General features: G+C 37.0%; 1 protein-coding gene across 1 annotated transcript in view; it reads left to right on the top strand.

Moving 5' to 3' along the window:
* Positions 1-19,592, top strand: part of LOC146001625 (TBC1 domain family member 20) — a 31,559-nt gene extending 11,967 nt beyond the window's left edge. The window contains exons 7-8 of the mRNA XM_083139173.1: positions 16,077-16,186; positions 17,868-19,592. Of these exons, the coding sequence (XP_082995299.1) occupies positions 16,077-16,186; positions 17,868-18,102 (345 nt within the window). The 3' untranslated portion in view covers positions 18,103-19,592. The remainder of the gene's footprint in view (positions 1-16,076; positions 16,187-17,867) is intronic.
* The last annotated feature ends 3,847 nt before the right edge of the window (positions 19,593-23,439 follow it).

The raw sequence follows: 23,439 nt of genomic DNA, 5'->3' as shown, positions 1-23,439 counted from the left end.
TTTAATACTGGTGTCTCAAAAAATCATACTCATATGCAGGAAACTCAGAGCGTTGACATGCTTAAAAGGCTCTCACCTTCCTTTGTACAGAAACTATTCTCTGTCAAATGGCCAGTTTTCAGAGGAGAGGACTAACCCTCTACCTTTCAGTGTGCTTGTGAAGGCACTCAATATACCCATCCTTTTCAGTGACGAAGGGAAAGAGGATTTTCAACACTCAAGAAGCCCTCTTTGTCAATGTTTCCTAAATCACAAAACTGGGACAGTGGTTTTTGTAGAAAGGGAGGATTGGGAGAGCAGGGAATTTTAATTCTGGCAAAGTCTGTATCAATGACACATTCATGCAAACAATTGGAATTATTATTTTGCCCTGATATTTTAGTTTCCAAGTGGAAATTTAGCTCCATCTGACAACTTACTTTTTGTTGTCCAGCACTGAATTTCTTTCCTGAAAAGTAATAGGTGATTCTGAAAGTTTTTTTCTGCTGAAGTTGAAAATTATATATTAGTTTTCCCATATCAGATCTCAATTTTTGAAAAAACCGAAAAGTGAATTGAAATTGTTAATTTATAAGTTATAATTTTTCATACACTTCAATATATTAAACACAAACGTTTATTAATATAAAATAAATTACCCCCTGCACCCTCCCATCACAGATGAAAGGTTAAGAAACTTATGCGAGGAAAAAAAGGGAAACTTGATCGGAGGGAAATTTACCTACACACACTTGTCAACACTGGACGATGCTTAAACAATTGAGCATCAGTATTACATGTTTACTCTCTTGCTTGTTTGTATAGTGAGCTTCATTTTGCTGTTTAATTAATGTGCTATAGCAGATAGACAACATTGACAGTTGAGTTGTTGTGACACATTAACATGTGGATGTTTCATTGTGAAGTACTAAACATTGTTTCGTGTTGTGAAAATACAGTGCTACATTTCTGAATGTTGTTGTTGAATTCTTGTTTTAAGTCCACTTTATGCACAGAATGGCTAATCGGGACTGGACGTACAGTTTAAAGTGGAATCCGAATCACTATGTGCCTCCACCGGGTATCGAACCCGAGGCCCCTTGATTACAAGGCAATGACGCTACCACTGCACCTGCTACATTTCTGAAAATGCCCAGGAAGTGTAAGAACGATTGTGACAACTTCTGTTATGTGTGTGGACGGATAACTTTGAACCCTAAGCTCACGAAGATAACACCTGTTGTTAAAAAAGGGTATGAATTGTATTTTTCTTCGAAAGTCGACATAGGCAAACCCTGGACATCGAAATTTTGCTGTAAATCGTGTGCAGTGAATCTAAGGGGATGGTTACGTGGTTCTCACAAATGTATGCCATTCGCTACACCAATGTTATGGTTTGAATCACATGATCACTTACACAACTGCTACTTTTGTGTTTCAAAGTAAAGGGAGTAACGCCCAAAGGTAGTAAATCAGTATGATACCCAGATCTACAATCAGCTAGAAGACCCATCTCACATGATGAAGGTTTCCCTGTGCCAGTGCCACCAGAAATATATACAGTAGACAGCAGTGATGTTTATGAAAGTGAATGTGGTATGAGTAGTGAGCGTGAGGATCCTACATACAGCGAACCACATTTGATTACTCAGGAGGAACTGAACAGCCTTGTTAGAGACTTGCACTTACCCAAACAATAAGCTGAGCTCCTAGCTTCAAGGCTTTAACGATGGAATCTTCTTAAAAAAGAAACCAAAGTGACATTCTACCGTGATAGACAACATGACTTTCTTCTATTTTACAGCAGTAGTGATGATTGCATATATTGCACAGATGTTGTAGGACTGATGCTGGCATTACAAATAGAGTATAAAAGCGATAAGTGGCGGTTATTCTTGGACTCATAAAAAGCAAGCATGAAGTGTGTCCTTCTCCACGGTAATCCAGTTGGATATTCAGTAAACATGAAGGAAACTTATCAAAATTTTAAACTCTTGCTGCAGAAAGTGAGGTATGATGAGCATAAGTGGAACAGATGTGGGGATTTGAAGGTGATTGGTTTGGTGTTAGGGTTACAGTAAGGCTACACAAAGTACTATTGTTATCTTTGCAAGTGGGACAGTAGAGCAAGAGAAATGCATTACAAACAAAGGGAATGGCCTACTCGTGCATCCCTCACTCCCAGAAGAAAGAATGTGAAAGAGGAACCTATTATAACGGTACCATAATGAGTACCATTATAATATAAAAATAAAATAGTTCTATCAGTTGAAATCTACGATTTGAGTTCGTATTTGGTGGTTTATATTTGCCCAAAATTAAATTTACATCACTTTGGCTTTGTTTTAATTGAAGTACATATTTAAACTTCAAGCATTTAAAATATTTTTATAACTCAGCGATGTAATTTGGTTTGTGATGCATCAGGAATGTACTTACCGTAGATTGCCAATTAATGCAAAAACGCACATAAGTTTGATTTCAACAGGTTTTACTTGATCATTCATAAGTATATGGGTACGAACATGTATTTCATGTGTGTTACCAACACGTACAAACCATTTGAAATAAGTTTTGGTAGAATTTCATTGATAAAATTAAGATTTGTTACAATGAGCACCTTGAAGAGTAATCCTAAAGTTATAAAGTTGTGAAACATAGCCTACTCTCATAGAGGGAAGAATCTAAGATGTGCGTAAAAAACCTTTTTCCCACCAAAATTATAAAACTTAAAATAACCTTTAATGGTAAAAAGGAGATACGAAAACACGTAATAGAGTATTGTAATATCTTTTTTATTGTACCAACTTTGTTTTACAATCATTTTCATGTATTTACACTGTACAATTGTATGATCATTGCTTAAAAAATATTAACAGTTTATATTATGTGCTTATGGTTGTAACAGGGTGAGTTTGGATACACTGCATGATCTCAAAGATCGCTGACTCAGAGGATGGAGTCGTTAAATTTTACAGAGACTTAAATTGGGTCTATTTTTCTTATAAAAACAAGATTTATCCGTGAAACGTGATAATTCGGTGGAAATAAGCATCGTGTTTTTCTGCATTTCTCTTAAGAGTGTCTCAGAAAACTTTCTAGGAAATAACAAAAGTGCAAACTATGTGCAACTAGTGGAGGAGTTGTCGAACCTGCACACTATGCGATGCAATATGTCGCTCAAAGTGCATTTTCTACATAGCGACCTAGGAGCTGTGTCCGATGAGCATGGTGAGAGGTTTCACCAATCAATTCTGATCCTGGAGCAGCGATACAAAGGAAAATCTGGTGTGTCAATGCTCACAGATTACTGTTGGAACTTGGCACGTGACACGCCTCCCACATCACAGAGGAGGAAAGCTTCATAGGTGTTTATTTTATTTTGTGCTTCTTAACATGCATCAATCTATATCTATGTCTTTGTCAATAGTCACTTTTGTTTGGTTCGCAATGTATAAATGCATTGATTTCAGCTGCATCTTTATACTCAGGTTGTCTCATACATGTGCATTTTTACTGGTTTTTATTTTTGTTGACAGTCTATTGTTCATGCAAAACTGCACACAATACTAAGGTATAATTATTGGTTTATCCTTCTGATATCCAAATGTGCCATGCACATACTTTTTATGTCATAAAGTTTGCATTGTAGATAGAAATATCAATGTTTTCAGACATAAATTTTCAAAAACTTTTGGTTTTCTTCAAACATTCATTTCAACATTTCTGAAAAACCAGACCTTGTACAGGAGGTCCTACTGTTCCTGATAAGGAACACCTACTTTTGTTCAGGAAAGAGAAAAAAAGTGAAAATTTGTAGGACAGCAAAAAGATTATACCCCAGATTTTTATGTAATATCAACATACATAAATACATACGTAACAATAATTGATAAAATATGTAGGTAAATATGTGTTATCAAAAGGTTATGTAGCTAAATACGTAGTTTTTTTGTTTGTTTTGTTTTTGAGTTTGTGTTTTATTCTACTTTATGCACAGTAAGGCTAATCGGGACTGGACCTACGGTTTTAAGTGGGATCTACTGTGCCATTTGCCTCCACCGGGTATTGAACCCAGGACCCGTTGATTACAAAGTGACGACGCAACCACTGCGCCATCGGGGAGGCCCTCTAAATATGTAGTATCAAAGAATATGTAATATTAATAACAGTTGAGTATTCAAGCAATTACAAGAAGTCTGCTAGATATTTAATTTATTTAAACATATTCAACACAATTTTAAGGACATAAGTTGTTCAAATTAATATTTCTATCAAATTTGTAAACTCAAAAAAGCACAGCAACGTGTACATATTTAAGAAATCATTGTCAACTATTAATTACTTTTCACATTGCAAATTATTGTATAGTATGTAAGAGAGCTCTTTATAAGTTTCAAAACTAATTGTAAAAAGAAGCACCTACAGAAAGAACAATCGAATGAAAATACGACTTTTGTACTTTTTGAACAAGGGAACATATTGTGTAATCGCTAGGTACAGGAAAATAGCTTTCTTGTCCACCGGTGCCAAGTTTCTAGGTGCTTTGCCTAAAGCTAAGAGCAAAACGAAAATATATAACCAGCATCTTTCGATAAATAACTTCAATAATTTTTATTTTTATTTTAAGTCTTCAACCTGTCTTTTGATTTAACAGTCAATTTTAGGTGACCGTAAGCACTAAGCATCTCATTGATTAGAAAATATGACATTACATAAGATACAAATTTTCTTCATGTTTCAGAGATCAAAAATATAGGAAAAAGGATCACGATAGGAAAATATTACTGAAATATGTTGTTTTATGTAAATTAGAAGATGCGTATAATATGTAATATCCTGGCAAATATGTAACATAAAACCATAGGCGTGCGCAGACCCTCTGAGTAAGGGGGGGGGGGGGCAAAAGCCTCGATGAAAGTTCAGTCTGGAAAGAAAAACCTTTTATCTCGCTATTTTAGTTTCATTGCATTAATGGGTATATGAATGTATATACATGTACACCAGTGGTCAGAAGTAGCGAGCTACTTGTAGCGTCGCTACTGTAGCTAGCTACAAAATTTGTAGCTGTAGCTGTAGCGACGCTACATTTTGAAAATTGTAGTTGTAGCGGTAGCGAAGCTACAAAATTCCTGTAGTTGTAGCGAAAATTTCGCTACAGCTACATTTTTTCTCAGCATTTTGAGGTGAATTTTGAATGTGGCAACAGCGTCAGAAAAAATCAACAATAACCTTTAATTTTGCAGGAGGTTCATAAAGACAGTCTATTACATGGATGTACAGATTATCTTGATTGTAGATTATAGATATCTGCGTAATTTATTTAATTAGTAGCTGAATAATTCAGATATCCAGATAACTAACTGACATATATGAATATATTCCTGCTAACAGCTACGTCTTTTTAGCTGCATCGCTATTTTGGGGAGAAACATGCCTCGTTTGCTGCACCACTGGAAAAAAGTGCCTCGTTTGTGTCACCCCCGGAACAAATCCTGTGGATATTCATGGTGTAAGAGACACCAAAATGTCATTAATTGCTTTGTAAGACACAACTTGCAGTGCAAAAACGAGTGATGGATTTTCCACTGCACTGACAAGGGAATAGTGCCAGCAATAAATGGCTCAGTACGGTAACAGTATTGATCATTGTCAGTATATAGGATCTCACCAGCAGGAAATTATTGTTACGAGAATGATAGAGTTTCTGGAATTACAATTATTTTCGCGATAGTATTTGTTCACAAATTTTAAAATTACAATAAGTTTAGAAGAGTCAGGTTTACACGACAGTTTCCTCAATAATTTTATCATATTGCAAAAAATATGTAGGTCTACGAGTTATTGACTTTCCTACAGAAACGACAATTTTTTTTAGTTAATACGTATATATAGTTTTCAAATTTATGTATTTCTCCTACTTTTGTGTCACTTTTCTGTAACTTTTGCTAATCATGACATCATCATCATCATCATCCCTTGCCGTTTCCTGCCTCTGACTGGGTCAGCATACAAGTCAAGCCTCTCCATTTTTTCCTGGTCTTCCACCACTCCTCTCTTTCCAGGTGTTCCAATCTTGTCCTCTTCTCCTAACACTCTCCACTCTCTGCTCTTTCCACCGACATCTTGGTCTCCCCCTTGACCTTATTCCCACTCTTTGTGCATTCTAAGCTCTTACTGGTAGTCTTTCTGCATCCATCCTCTTCATGTGTCCGAACCATCTCATCTGTGCCTTATCTATTCTGTCCTGAAGCTTCACTACACCCACTGTCTGAGGGTCTCCTCATTCCTTAGTCTATCCTTTCTAGTCTTCCCCAATATACTCCTTAAAAATTTTATCTCCACTGCCTGCATTTTTCTTTTGTCTCTCTCTGTCATTGTCCAAGTCTCTGCTCCTTACGTAATTATTGGCACATAGTATGTGTTTCATAGGTACGTCCCTATTCCATATTAATCTTCGAACGCTTTGATATAGTCCACCACCCATTTGTCCTCTTCTGTTTACCTCCTCATATATTCTTCCACTACTCTCAATCATGACAATGAGGATGAATGGTTTATTTAAATATTTTCTTATCTATAGTCGCTTTCTGCCACTTTCGGCTAATTGTGAGAACGAGGAAGAATGATGAGCAGTGTGGGGAATGGAGGAGCAGGAGGATCCCATCCTCCCAACTTGGCGTCTTTCCTAGTTTTTTTTTTTTTAGTCTATTTAATGCATAGATAAGCTGATCGAGTCTGGATCCGAACCACTATGTGCCTCCGCTGGGAATCAAACCTGGGGCCCTTTTGTAGTCAAAAGGCTTCAGGTACTTTTCATTCAAAATGCTGTCTTCATATCAGTCTATAAAAAAAAAAATATTTATTCTCAAGAAAAATATGTTGATGTGAACATAAATACGTAATCCTACCAAATTTGATTTGTGTATAGTTGTAATCATTAATTTGGGTAACACCCTAATTGCAATATTCATTTTTGAATTGATATGCCACTTGCATTGGTATGGTATTCTCAAAAACTATAGTAAAAATAAGTAACTGAAGTAACACTGCTATCAAAATTATTGAATGACTGGGATCATGATAATAAATAACAGAATCTATTTACCAGTAGTAGGAGACTTTTTAATACCCATATGATTGTTTTCATTTTTTTTATTTAGAAGTAGCGCAAAAAGTAGCGAAGTAGCGAGTAGCAAACAGGAGTAGCGTAGCGAGCTACTTTTTGCTAAATGTAGCTGTAGCTGTAGCGAAGCTACATTTTGGAAGAGTAGCTGTAGTTGTAGCGAAGCTACTTTTAATATGTAGCGTTCTGATCACTGATGTACACACACACACACATATCATAACGAATAAATAAATTTGTTCTGAAATGTGTCGAGGAAGAAAATTTTTAGATCCAAACTTTTGCAAACTGAAAACAATATTGATTTAATATGGCACCAAAAATGCTCTGAACTTTGCAAGACTGTAAGAATAACAGATATTGCAAGCAAAGTGACTAACTAACTAACTAACTCTCTAGCCTTCTTAAACCCGAAGGTTCATGGCTGCAGCAACACAGGCCTTCCATGTTTCCCTATCTTGAGCAAGTTCTATATACTCTTTTCCATCCCTACCGATTTCCCTTAGGTCCATCTCGACGTTGTCCCTCCATCTTCGTCTTGGTCTTCCTACAGGTCTCTTACCATCAGGTTTCCCAACAAGAATCCTGTAAACTCCTCTTTCCTCTCCCATTCGTGCCACATGGCCTGCCCACCTAAGTCTTCTTGATTTAATTATTCTAATAATATCTGGACACGAATACAAATTATGTAGTTCTAAATTATGTAACCTTCTCCACTCACCTGTCTCCTCATCCCTTTTAGGTCCAAATATTTTCCTAAGGATCTTATTTTCAAATACTCTCAATTTATGTTCCTCTTTCAATGTAAGGGACCAAGTTTCACATCCATATAATACTACAGGCAAAATTACTGTTTTGTATATTTTAACTTTTAGTTTCTTAGATATTAAACGAGAAGACAAAAGTTTATGAAGAGAGAAGTAACATGCATTTCCTGAATTAAGCCTACTTTTTATTTCCTCTTTAATATAATTTTCATTTGTTAATATTACTCCTAAGTATTTGAATTTGGAAACTGGTTCAAACGAGTTGTTATCAATAATTAGATTTTGATTATTACCTAACACTTGGTTTCGGCCTGTAAGCATATATTTAGTTTTCTCTTTGTTAATTTCCAAACCTATTTCTTTAGCACTTTTGAAAAATATTTTAGCATTATTCTTAATTGTATTCACATCATCCCCCAGTAAGTCTACATCATCTGCATATGCTAACAACTGAGTCACACCATTTAATTTTAGTCCTTCTTTAGTTTCTTTTACCTTCCTAACAGCATATTCTAAGGCAAAATTAAAGAGCAATGGAGATAATGCATCTCCTTGTTTTAACCCATCATGAATTGTAAATTTGTCAGACATATTAATACCCACACGAATTTTACTTTCTGTTTCACTGGTGCATATTTTTATCATACTAACAAGCTTCTTAGGTATTCCAAACTCTACTAATATATTATATAGTTTATCTCTTTTGACCGAATCATATGCTTTTTTGAAATCAATGAATAGCTGATGGACATTTTGATTATATTCCCACTTTTTTTCAAGTGTCTGTCTGATGTGAAAAATTTGATCTGTAGTTGATCTGTTACGTTTAAATCCACATTGATAATCACCTATAATTTCATTAGCATATGGTGTTAGTCTTGTTAAAAGAATGTTAGATAATATTTTATATGTTGTTGAGAGTAGAGAAATTCCACGGTAATTATTGCAGTTCATTTTATCACCTTTTTTAAACACAGGAACAATTATGGATTCTTTCCACTGTTGAGGTATTTCTTCTTTATTCCATATTAAACAAATTAATTTATGAATTTGACATATTAATGAATTTCCACCATATTTAATTAACTCAGCTGGTATTAAATCAATGCCAGGTGCTTTGTTATTCTTTAGCCTTTTAATAGCATCTTTAACTTCAGTCAAGTTAGGTTCTGGAACTAAAGGTTCTGCTGTGTGTACTTCATTCACTTCTGATTTATCTCCTACATGGACATTTAAAAGGTCATTAAAGTAGTTCTTCCATCTATTTAGAATATCGCTTGGGTCAGCTAGAAAATCACCGTCTTTATCTTTTATCAAGTTTACTTTAGGTTGCCACCCCTTTCTAAACTCATTTACACCTTTATATAAATCTCTGATATTTTTATTTTTGCTGCTTGTTTCAATTTCGTTAATTTTGCTTTTCAAGTAATCTCTTTTTTTACTTCTAAACGTGCGGTTAACTTCTCGCTTTATTCTATTATAATTGTTTAGATTTGTATCATCCGAGTTATTTAACCACCTAAGTCTAGCCTGATTTCTTATTTCTATTAGATTATGACATTCATTATCAAACCATGGCTTACTTTTTCTCGGTTTATGGTATCCTATACTTTCTTTAGCTGCTGATTCTATTGCATTACGTATGTGCTCCCAATTCTTATTTACGTCTGTTTCATTTATATTTTCATCATCATTTAAATCCTGCAAAATATCAAATCTATTTGACAGTTTAATTTGGTAATCTTTCTTAATTCTTTCATCAGTAAACTTTCCTGTATCAAATTTCAGAACTTTTAGATTTTGTTGCTTATGATTTATCAGTGAGAGTCTTTCTCTTAATTTAGCAATTACTAAATAATGGTCACTGGCACAGTCAGCACCTCTATGTGTACGAACGTCAATTATACTACAGGGAGGTTATTTCAGTCGTTCACCGCCAGCGTGGCGGCCGGTCGGCGGACTCTTCATGCAACAGGTCCCGGCAAATTGCGTTCAGGAAGTCCGTAACAGAAACCGCTTGTTTTGTAATGTTTCCACTTTTCACAATTACAGTTACAATTACAATTGAAATAAGCACGTACCTTGTCGCAAGGATGCTGGAAAAGGTGTCCTCCCACATACAAATATTTCTGGCACCTTATTTCTGACATCTAATCTTAGATTAGACATCGCTACTTAACCTCAGTTGACAGAAAGGAAGACAGCATCCCGGCGCATAAAGCAAACCGAAAGCGTAAAATGATATTTAAAAGTAATAATAATGATGATCACTAACCTCCTGTGTTATAAGAGATGTTGAAAATGACCTACTTCAACAGCAATACAACACGTTTCTTAGGTTCAAGAGATCCTGTGTCTCGTAATTGCCTGACCACTTTTCTGCAAGAATTCGTTTTCACGTAATTATCGTACATAAAAACTCTCTGTTCAAGACTATATTTGTTTAACGACATAAGTAATGAATGAATAACAATTAACACACAATAAAGCACTGGCCATGAGTAGCACATTACAATAACACAGTATAAGCAACACGCGTACTGTTGAACGCAAACAGAATTGAACATGAACGAACACTGACGTCTGGTAGCCGACAGTGTTGCTAACCATTTTTCAGCAATGTCCCTACAGACGTAGTCAAAATGTCCCTACAACTGACCAAATGTCCCTACGCCAAGTAAAGTAACTAAAAAAACAACACCTCATTAGCATGCAAAACAGAAGATAAAATATACACATTTACTTACCAAATCTTTCTGCTCGGTGCTTCCACAATTAATGAAGGAGCGAATTTACAATACATGACCCCTCCCAGATTTTTGTAATATTTTGCATACTCACTAATTGAGGCCTCCTAATCACGAATTTCAAGTTAAGATTTGGGGGGTCACGTGTAGAAATTGCAAAATAAGTGACATTGAGTGGTCCGCGATCGGCACGATTGCTTATTATTTACCGGAAGATTTTGTGTTTCCAATACTTAAAAAACGAAATATACATTCCTGATATTACTACGACCCCAAATTTTAACTATGTTTGCCTATCCTAACCTAACCTAACCGTACCTGAATGGTTCGTGGGGCTATCCGTCAATGGTTTGTTGGGCTACCCGTGCATGTTTTTTTCGAGCCCAAATTTTAACTATGTTTGCCTAACCTAACTTAACCTAAACTTACCGAGAATGCTCAGTGGGGCTATTCCTGAATGGTTTTGCGGTAATTGTGATTACGAACCGATAAAAAATATTATTTTCGTAGCACTTTAACGGGAAACGTTCATCATCGAAGACGCTATTTTCGTATCCTGCAATTTTATGATTGATGTACTGTTGCCAAATTTACCTGTAATCAAATCAGTTCTTCTACATCGTGATTGTCGCTGTCACATGTAAGCACGTTCTTTGGGCAATATACTGAAATCCATAAGTTTATTAATTAGCCCACAGCCATCCTCCTGCACACTCCACCTAACAATCTGTACAACATTAACAACTTTTTTACTGTTCTCTTCCGCCATTCTTACACGATCCATGCTCTCCAAGTATGAAATCAACAGTGTGGCAACGCTGTAGACAGCGTAACTAATTGTAATTTGTTCATATCAACAAATATGGCTACCATACTTGTATACGGAGAATCATTGCAAGAATTGAAAAGCTTATTTTACAACTTCTACACGTTAATGAACATTTTTCCCCCTCACCCCAACATGTTAATTTGAGATAAATCATCACGAATAATTATTTCGTGAGTATAAGACGTAGCATAGAAATTACAGAAGGGTCCGGTATTGTAAATTCTTGCCTTAATGAATAATAGGGTTGTGCGGGACAGAATTTTTTGGGTCGGGACGGGATCGGGATGGTAATTTTTTTAAATCCCGACATTCGGGACTGAAAAATTTGCAATTTCCCGACCAAGTCGGAAAATTTTCGGGACGGGAAATGTTCGAAATTTCCCGAAGCACTGGAAATCTCGAATTTTACAAGTCATTTTCACTTTAAGTGATTGTTTTTGCATTTCTAGAATAAAAACTTACAACTTTCGATAAGTTCCAGAAACTTACAAGGCAGAAAACGTCGAGAATTAACGACTTTTTAAAGTAAAGAATCCAGAACACCCCTAATGAATAATGTTGAGTCGTTTACTGTTGATTATGTTATTTGAAGTCATACATGCTGCTGCTGTGAAGAGATAGATGTTGGTTGGTGATGCTGTATTTCCTGCATTCTTTAACAATTTTGGTCCCATTTTATTTCCCTTTTTTGTTTTTGTATCACTTAACATTGAAAATATTCTTTCCGTTTCCGCGTTAGAATGCGGCAATGTTAGCACTATTTTCGCGAGAGTGGAAATGTTTTCAAAAAGGAACTTGCCTTGAAAGTTTTTGGTAACCGATAACATGTTCCAAAATTCTGATGGAGATCTGTTAGTTAGTTCTTTTTTCTCCTCCTCGCTAAAGTATCCAGATAAACAAATTCATAAAATGTAATTTACCAAGATTGAAAGAAGTACCTACGTTTTCCCTCATTTGGCAAAATCTGTCCCTACGTTCCTACGCGGGCGAAATTTAGTGAAAAGTCCCTATGCGTAGGGACATGTCCCTACGGTTGGCATCACTGCCGACACATGCAGTATGAAGCGCCCTCTCGCGGCTGACAACTCACCCAACCTCCGATAAGCTGCCGGCGCTGTCGCGACAACTGAGGATAAAGTAGCGATGACTAATCTAAGATTAGATGTCAGAAATAATGTGCCAGAAATATTTGTAATTGCGAGGACACCTTTTCCAGCATCCTTGCGACAAGGTACGTGCTTATTTCAATTGTAATTGTAACTGTAATTGTGAAAAGTGGAAACATTAGAAAACAAGCGGTTTCTGTTACGGACTTCCTGTAATGCAATTTGCCGGGACCTGTTGCATGAAGAGTCCGCTGAACGGCCGCCACGCTGGCGGTGAACGACTGAAATAACCTCCCTGTAGTATGCCTTCTCTTATCAATGAGAATATGATCTATCTGATTATGAGTTTTACCATCTGGAGAAGACCAGGTATATTTATGGATATCTTTATGTTTAAAAGTGGTACTTTTCACAATTAAATTCTTTGAGGTTGCAAAAGTAATCAATCTTATACCATTATCATTACTTAATTCATGAAGACTTTCTTTACCAATCGTGGGTTTAAATGTATCTTCTTTGCCAATCTGTGCATTACAGTCACCTAACAGAATTTTCATATCATACTGAGAAAATTTATCAAAGACCTGTTCTAACTCTGTATAAAAATCATCTTTAGTATTATCATCTTTATCTTCCGTTGGTGCATGTATGTTTATTAAAATAATTTTACACCACCTACCCTGTAAAACTGCATATGATATCCTATCATTAATAAATTCTACTGTTTTAAGAGCCGAGATAATTCTATTATTTATGAAAAAGCCTGTTCCAAAATTATGATTGTCAGTACCACCATAGAAAAAAGTATAATTTTTAGTTTTACAATTCCCTTCTCCTGGCCACCTAACTTCCTGGACAGCTACTACATCTAATTTATACTTAACTATCTCATTAACTGTACACTGAAATGCCCCAGGCCGGTAAAGGCTCAGAACATTCCAGGTGCCTAATTTAATATCCTTATTCCTAATGTAGATCTTATCCTTAGTCCAGAGACCTCCCAAAGTAGTCCCCACCCGGAGATCCGAACGGGGGACTATTTTACATACGGAATATTTTACCTTGGGAACATCCATGGCCTTATATTGTTGTTTCTTGACATGTGTTTTTACAGTGCAGAGTTGTCAGCTCTACGCCTAACCCCCAATATGAATGGAGGAACTACTACACAAGACAAACACAAACACATTAGACAGCACAATTACTACACAAGACGAACACAAACACATTAGACAGCACAACTACTACACAAGACACACACAAATACTTCACAACTATAACAAAATATAAACACAAACACACCACAACTACTACACAAGACAAACACAAACAAATTAGACAGCACAACTACTACGCAAGACAAAACCAACATACTAGACAGCACAACTACTACACAAACATACTAGACAGCACAACTACAACACAAAACACATACATACACACCACCGATACTACACAAGACAAACAGAAACACATTAGACAGCATAACTACTACACAAAATAAACACAAACACACTAGGCACCACAAGTACTACACAAGACAAACCCAAACACACTACACAGCACAACTACTGCACAAGACACACAAACACATAACAACCACTACACAAGAAAAAACACCAAACGTACAACTACTACTACACAAGATTATATATTTTAAAAAAAATGCCACATGACCAGTTTTCCCGAAAAGACATTTGTGTCAGTGTCTTCGGGCTGAATTTCCTTTGCTTTTTTTGACCATGCCTAAGAAAGCATTCCCGCTATCGCTGTACCTCGGGAGGACAATGCCTCAAGTCTGCCACAGGTTTGTGAAATGAAACACATTGCACAAATAGTTAAAAAGCTGGTGGCAGTATGCTTCTGCTTCCTCTACACTTCTTATTTGCTTTTACCTTGGTAATTCCAGCCATTTTAATGATTTATTTTTGTGTGGTGTGGCTGATTTTACAGATGCGCTTTTACACAGAGGAGCTGCTGCATATCCTAATGGTTAGTGATATTGCCATTTGTGTCAGTGTCTTCGATTCGATCACCAGTAGGAGGCAAAGAACAATTGGGGAGATACTTAGAAGCAACAGCATTGGATTTTGGTCTCGAAAACCATAAAACAGCAGCGACAGGACTATCTATGCACAGACTCCTAATGAATCACAAATAATTATGGCACTCATGCTTCTCACGAAGCTGCCCCACACCACTTTCCACTAATTTCGGTCGCCACCGCCACCATCCCCGCCGGAACCTGCTGTGCCGCCGCCTGGCACGCCCCTATTGTTCCTTCCCAAATCGCCGCTAGGTGTGCTGCTGTCGCATGTATGTCTGCGTATATGTCGTCTGCTGTTCACCGGTGTTAATTGCTGCAGTAACGGAAGCAAGGCGTGGTGTGTCTGACCTATATTCAGATACTACACTACTACCATGAACAGCACACCTAGCAGCGATTCAGAAAAAAAACAAACAACAGAAACGTGCCAAGCAACACCACAACGAACTCCAACGAGGATGGCGGCAGTGGCTACAGAAATCAATAGAAAACAATGCAAAACAGCCTCGCGGAAAACATGAGTACCTTAATTATCTATTACCGAGTCTCTCATTCCCATAGTATGAATAGTGAGGAAGAAAATTTTACGTTATGCATTTTTGGTTGTATAAAATTTGATATCAAGGATGGCAATTACCCCTTTGTGTCTCCTGCGGTGCTCTTGGCCATCTGGAAGAAATAATGCAAGAAAGACATGAAAGCTAATTCCATCTTGAGTATCCTTTGGTCCTGCTAGTACTCTTAGATTCTACTAGTCTTGCTCTCTTTTACCTCAATGTTTGCCCCCCCTTGCCCCACTAGAATTGATTTTCATCCTAGGTTGGGGAGGAGGGGCAATGCCCATTGTCCCCCTGTAGTTGCACCATTGCAGCCCCTTCTCCCACAGTTGCTTTGAACTTTAATTGGCTTGAAAATACTTGATTTTCTTTAAGAATATAATGATGTTTAATAACGGCGATAACATTCCTCTACACTAAATTTCTAGGTGAAAGTATAATACTGTAGGGACATGAATGTCTGGAAGGGGGGCCAAACCTTCCCCTTAGAAATCAAATGTCAACCTAAAAGTATATAATTTGATTTCAGTTATAGTAATTTACAATAATGCGATAATTTCAAATTCAAGTGGTATTTTTTGAAGGGGCAACACTATTATCGGGGTAATAAATACCCCATGGGAAAATACCTTGTTGGAAAAAATCTGCGGACATCCATGATTAGGGGAGGCAATTTCCCCGTGTGCATGCCTATGCATAAAACTTATGCAAAATCATGTCAGTTATATAATTCGTTGACATTTTCATTTCAAGGTTTCATACAAATCTGTGCTCTACTTATGATCAAGCGATTCAATACGCATTTATGGAGAATTGACCAGAGACCTAGAATGTACGAAGGAGCTTTTTCTCTTAATATGCGAAAAATTTTAATGCATGCTGATGTGGAGTCTAAATGTTCTGTTTGTGCCAATGCAGGTGCCTGATGATCTTCCATTTGAATCGTTGCTGAAAGAAGCAACCAGGTTGTACGAAGAGTTTCCTCCGGAGAGCATCGAGGCAGAAGTGGAGGAAATTTCACAAAGAAAGTAAGTAAGAAAGATGTAAGAATCACTAGTCAGGGTGTCTACCAGTCAGGAAAACCTGGAAAAGTCAGAGAATTTACTTTTTCTATGTACAAAAATTTACTGCATTGCTGGTGCACTCAAGTAGGCTTTTGAACAAAGGGAATAGCAAGATTTTTCAAAAATATTGTCATGGACAAACTATACTTCAGTTTGATTTAGTGAGAATTACCTGTAGTTAGCGTAAATTTTATATTAAATATTCTAGGAAAAGGGGTCATGTTTTGTACCATTTTTGTATTTGACACTTGCTTTTTTTTAATTTTGGAGCGGGGGGGTGTTTGGTAGATAGTTCTGAGAAGTGATACCTATATTACTAAATTTTACAATGTAAATTATAGCAGAAATCCTGGTGTAATTATTATGATTTTTGAAATTAAGAAATAATTATTTATTAATTATTAATCACTACAATGGCAAGTGTCACACGAAACATCATCTTTGATACTTTGCTTCCGTCCTCTTATCCAACATCAAGTACGACTTTCCCTTTTTGTTATTGCCTTTACATGTGAAGTGAATATTCTGAAACCTGGTTAAGTGAGATTCTAGGTATGAGTGTTTCCCTAAAATATAGTATCCTTTTTCCAGACATTTTCCCGTACAGTAATTTCTCTAATGAATGGTCTGGAAAATTTTGATTCTTGAACTGGATAACCTGGAAATGTCAGGAAATTTGCTTTTGCAAATTTACAAAATTGTAGTGTCTGGTGTCTTTATTTATCATCCCTATCTACTTTGTAGAAAATTGCAGTGCATGTGTGTGATTCAATTTTTTCCATGTATAGTTATATAAGTAAGTAGCCCAATCCCGTATTATCTGAATTAATTGGGGCAAACAACCATGTCCCTAACCATTGAAAATATACGTGGACAAATTAATTTTTGATGATATATCTGTTTTTTTGTATTAGGGAGATTTCACACCAAAGCGATTGAGTGACCCATATTGCTTGTCACTTGAGGATTTCGGCAATCAAATGCAGATTTCACAGTTCAGGAAATGCAACATTAAGATACTACTTTTGTAAATAGTTATTAACTATAGGCAGCCCGGCCCATCTGGCAGAGTGGTTAGCACATTGCACTACGATGACAGGGGTCCCAGGTTCGAATCCTGGCCTCTGCATGGATGTTTGTGAGTGTCCATTCATCAATTTCATCATATCACCACTCATCCGCATCTTCGCAAATTAGCCAAAAGTGGCCCAAAATCGAATTATAATACAGCAAATCAATCAGTTATCAACAGTGGGATTGACGGAAGTTTATTGATAGCTGTTTATCAATATTTGTATGAATAGCCTGTGAGGTGAGGCAAGGGGCATGGACAGCTTACTTTTTCTTGGTAGACAAAGCTAAGCATTAAGAATTCCTAGTTTAGAGGCAAAAAGTGGGGAGGAGGGCAGCCATCCCTCCCTTAATTACCATCACTGGGTCTCATGCACACAGACATTCTTTAAGAAAGCAAATGAACCATTCATTTCTTCTTGAAACATTTGTAACTTGATACCAGATTGGTTATAATTATTGGAAATTGGTATTGGTAAGAGTCACATATCTAGTCTGTATCTAATATTCATGCATATTTTGGTATCTGTCTACATTGCATATCACAAGATAACATTACCATTTTTATTTACAGCCTACACATGAGACATGAGGAGGAATTAGCTTTACAGAGAAGACGAAGACTTCGACCTGGCATTCAAGGTGCTCTTGTGCCAATGTTAATGGACAGATTCTTGCCTGCATGGCGCTTCCCTCATCGGCAGCAGTACATTCGTCTTTTGGCTTTCACAGCAACAGTGGTTGTTGGGTTTTATGCATATTTTAGGACTGCAGAAGCTGTTGTTATACAAACTGAAGTTAGTAGGTAGTACATGATGCAAAGTAGGTAATTTGAATAAGAGCTGTGATGTCATACCTGTGATTAAGGATGTAGGTACTAGGCAGTATAGGGATCTGTAGGGATGGTTCATTGCAAGAAATGAAAAATTGATGGAACTAATGTACTTGAGACTGAACTGAAGTTACATTTGTACTAGTCTTGCTTCCTAGATGAACATGTGCAAGTAAATAGGAAACTTAGAATGTGAGGATTTAATGAAATGGACAATTGTGGTACACAAACCCAGTGGAATTTATATAAGGTCTATTTTTTATACGCAAAGCAGGAATTCAGGTACATGATGTGGTGTGTCAAAACTGTCTCAAAGGTGCATTTTCTAACCACATATTTCAGCTGCATGTGCTAACTTATCAACATACAGTGTTACAACTCTTGTTGTATGCAGATGCTAAATGTTGAACATGTATGAGGAACGGTGGTTATATTGTAAAACACATAATACCCGACACTAAAAGTTAAGCAGGCATCTTTGTAAGTGAGAGAAACTCTAAATGAGTTTATTACTTATGATGAAGAAAAAAATTTCAAGTCCACCATGCTCAGATATGTGTCAATCTAAGACCTCTAGGTTGCAAGATGAGCCTCCCTAATGGCATAATGGTAACCTTGTTGCTTTGTAATCACGGGGTCCCGGGTTTGATACCTGGTGGAGGCACGTGGTGGTTCAGATATCTCTTCACACTGATTAGTTGATCTGTTCGTAAAGTGGACTAAAAAATGCAAAATTTATTTTTTGGAGCTAGTAGTGAAACAATTTTACACAAGTATGATTCCCAAACATTGAGAAAAAATATTATCTACTTAGTGTATTACGTATTATTGATACTTTTAATTATTATAGAGAACACAATTTTGGGATTTTTATTTAATGGTTGGAATGTTACAGGATGTGTTGTTTGTGTAAAATGATATTGAATGTTGCAAAAGAAAATGTTACATGAAGGTGGTAGTTTTGACACACCAATAATTTTCTGCACTTGCAAATAAGATGCTTGGAAGGTAAACGGAAGGAGGGGAGAGGTTTACAATTATATCAACGTTTATAACATGTTGTTTTTAGATTGGATGCTTTTTTGTGGGAGTCAAAAGATTATCAAAAAAATGAGCATGGAAGCTTGTCTTGTAAAGAAAGCTTGTCTGTTGTCACTGGAAGTGTTCTTGCCAACTTAAAATTGAACATTTTTGTTTCATACTGTTCGACTTATCTATTTTTACATGAAGATGTAAACTTACAGTTGTTGTGTTAAAATGTGATTTTTTTTTCTCAGCAGGCTTTTCATTGTTGACATGTTAAATGCATATACATACACACACACAAACTCTGTAAATATTGTCTATGTGTATTGATTTTTATGTTTTTGTTGGTGTGTCTACAGCTTTTGAAGAGGTTTTTTTCTGATATTAGTCGTGTAGAACCTTTTTCTGTGTATATATAAAATATAAATATTATAAACCTGATCCATGTATTATTTAAGAATGCCAGTGGTCCAGTCAATAGGGAGACTCAGTTTTGTTTCCAAAATATTTTTCCAACACTGGTCCTCCATAAAGAGATTCTGGTGCTTCTCTTGCCTCTTTTCAATGACTAGTGTTTGTCACATCACTATAACTAGGGTCTAGGATTTAGTGAAAAATTAGAAAGTGAATTTTCCAAAAATAATAATGTTAAAAAAAAAAGACTTTGTAGAAATCTTGGTAAGAAATGTTGCATTCACACTTGTATCTGTGTCATGTATTATGGTTTGTATCGTGATTGGCCTAATGTAGACGGGACTATATCAGGGTGTTCCAACTTGATACAGATACTGGCATGATCAAGTGGAAGTCTCTCTTTTTCCAGTTCATCAAATAAATTTTACGTGCTACGGATACTGGCAGTGTAGATGCTGCCATGACCATATATAAACATGTATCTCATAGTAAAGACATATACAGGATGTAAAATAGAGGACTTAACGAAACAAACTAAAATATTTTCCATGTTAGAGATGCTGACTAAAACTTGAGAGCAAATTTCACTATACTGTGGAATTTAGTCTGCATATTTGTTAGTTCTCCGATTGCAGTAGAGTGTGTAGTGCTAATGAGGCACCCTGTGTCCTTGAAGGAAGGATCTTCTTGGTGAAGTAATATTACAAAAGCAGCTGTAGCCTGGAAGAAAACCTGAAGAGCATTCAGCATCAACTGAGAGATGTAAATGGGACCAATACTTCAGACAAGTGCAAATTTGAAAGAATTGGAAGTTGAGTAGGTTATTTGCTGTGTTGGCTAATTTTGAATATACAGGATGAGGCAAACGTCTGGCACCACTCTTTAAATTTCTGATATGGGTAATTGGGGTGTTTCTGATATGGGTAATTGGGGTGGGGCACATCAGATGGGGCTAGTGTGCATCATGGTGGCCATCTTGGAATTACATCGAGATTTTCAAATGGGAAGGGGGTCATGTAGCATATCATTTTACATGTGCTTTTTCTCAGAAATAAGAATATGCAATTATTTTTCCCCTAACTTTATTTGGTGATGATATTTTCACAGTTGAAGTTCGCATTTGGCGTAATGTCATGGGTTGGTTTTTATTTGTTCCAGGTGATCTAACATGACTCTAACCCTCCAAGAATGGATCGAAATTGTTGTTACAAGTGGGGAGCGCAGTGTCAGGTCATTGCAGAAGATTTCAATGCCCAGCATCCAGAGAGAGATGACATCTCACATACCACAGTGTTGTGTGTATTGCAGAAGTTTAAGGAGACTGGATCCGTGAGCGACAGAGAACGTAGTGGATGGCCAAGAACAGCTACCGATGAAGAAACAGCAACGGAAATCGTGGCATCCTTTGTCAAGAGCCTGAAATGCAGTACCCGGCATTTGGCATCAGTGTCAGGAGTCAGAGATCCATACTCCGTGTGTTGCATACTAACAAGTGGCATCTCTACAAAATTCAAATGCAGCAGTTCTTATTTGAGGATGACCCAGACAGGTGGTTACAGTTTGCAGACTGGGCTTTGGCTCGTTGCAACGAGGATCTCCAGTTCCCGAAAAGTGTTCTGTTTAGCGATGAGGCCATATTCTTTGTGAACGGTGAGGTAAATAAGCAGAAACATCGTTATTGGTTAGATACCAACCCATCGTGGACAGATCCTTGTAAGGAAGTCCGTGCGGTAATGGTGTGGTGTGGAATATGGAACACCCGAATTGTGGGACCTGTCTTAATCCATGGCAACCTGAATGGGGAGAGATATCTGAATATTCTCCAGGAAGATGTGTGTCCCCTCACTGATGAACCCAGACGGCAATTTACCAGCCTATTTCCAGCAGGACGGCGCACCTCCGCACTATGCGTTGTGTTAGACAGTTGTTGGATGAACAGCTCCCGGGTCAGTGGATTGGTCGAAGAGGGCTCACTGAGTGGCCACCGCATTCTCTGGACCTTACGCCCCTTGACTTTTACCTTTGGGGTCATCTTAAAACCATTGTTTATAAAGAGAAAATCACTGATCTCCTGAAAAAAGGAAAATACTGATTAATCCATCCTACCCCTACCAGTTACATTACTAGAGGACAAAATATATTTCCTCGTTCAATCTCGGGCCTGAATGTCCACTGTTTAGTTGAAAGATTTTGTTAAAAGAAATAAATTTATTAATGTTGTATTTTGTGTGTTTGATTTTATAACTTCTTATTTTTATTGAAAATTTTAATGAAATAAATAAAATATTTTTTTAATGTGAAAATCAGAAGGATGTAAATATATTTATTAAAATTAGGGAATTGCAGAACTATAAAGCTTGTAGTTTATTTGCTAACACAAATCATTGATAGCATATTCCTGTTAATAACCATAACCTGTGGCTCTACCACCCTCGAAGGGTCTTGGCCTATCTCCGGACTGCCAGTCTCCCTCCCACAATCCTACCTAGGGTATGAAGATCTTCAACCAACCCTCAGCAGTTATAGATTTTCCAGACCGGGTTACGCTACTCACGCCTAATCTCTCCAATTTCCTCACGACGGTGGGTTGACCCTGGTCCTATATATACAGGCAGACTTGAACCCATGCCATCCAAAGCACAGCATCTTCGACCACACGGCCACAGAGGAATAATACTGTTAATAATAAAATAAACATTATTTTTAAAAATGATTATAAAAATAAAATTGGAGCGAGCGTACAGACAAAAGCTTGAGGACGGGTCAGTTTCTGAGACACCACTACTATCATGGTTTGGAATGATGCAAGGTAATACTGGATGTAGTTTGGTACCCTGCCACTAGATGGCAGAAATGTCCAGTATGGTGCTGCCATCTCCGATCAGGAATCTGAACCTTTCAATTCATCATGGTATGGAAAGATGTAAATTTATACTGAATGTAGTTTGGTAACTTGCCACTAGATGGCAGTACAAGTAGATGTAGTTTGGCAACTTTCCACTAGATGGCAGTACAAGTTTGCACAGTACTGCCATCTATAAGCAATAGTCTGAAGTTTGTAATTCAGAACCCCACCACTAGATGGTCTGACATCTATTGGTGGGGGGGCTCAACTAACTCCAGGAGAGCAAAAAGCAAAATTGCTCTCTCATCGCTCAGTCAGTGAAGGGGGATCATCCTGCCTTTTGAGGCCATGCAGGTATGTAGGTCTTTGGACTTGGTGATCTTGCTTCCACCTCCCACCGGCCCCCTAGGACAGGCAATGGTGGTTGGCTTCCACACTGATCGGAGAAGCTGGAAAGGACTTAGAAGGAATGGGTAAAGGATGGGCTTGAAGAGGTAATGAATTGGAAGCAACCAAAAACTCCAACTGCTCCGGGATTTGAACCTGGAACCTCTGCCATTCCAGGACGACACCTTTACTGACTTTTTTTTTTTTTTTTTTTTTTTTTTTCGAATATATATCTATATTAACACACTTGTACAATCACAATGATAGATAGTATTCACAGCCATTCTTTTGATGTTCAAATTTTATCAACAACTTTTTTAACAAATGAAATATGTTTTAGTGTTGCAAACATCTTAATTTTTTTACAATCAGTTCATAATAGTTGTGAATGTCAATATTTTACAGTCACATGTTCCATGGCTTATTAAGATAGAAAAAATATTTTCCATTATACAATATTTAATTCAGATATTTTTTTAGGATTTCAGGGGGGCCTCAACTCCTCGATCCCTCCCTCTGGCTACGTGCCTGAAACGAATACACGCAAGGAAACATATTTTATGTATCTGAAGAGAGAAACGTTTTTGGGCCAACCCTGAGCAAGATTTTAAAGTCAAGTTAAAAGGCACCAGGTGCCGTGTT

This window comes from Lepisma saccharinum, chromosome 17 (genome assembly GCF_977018435.1).
Source record: "Lepisma saccharinum chromosome 17, izLepSacc3.1, whole genome shotgun sequence".
NCBI classification, from domain to species: domain Eukaryota; kingdom Metazoa; phylum Arthropoda; class Insecta; order Zygentoma; family Lepismatidae; genus Lepisma; species Lepisma saccharinum.
This window is presented reverse-complemented; position numbering and strand designations above follow the sequence as displayed.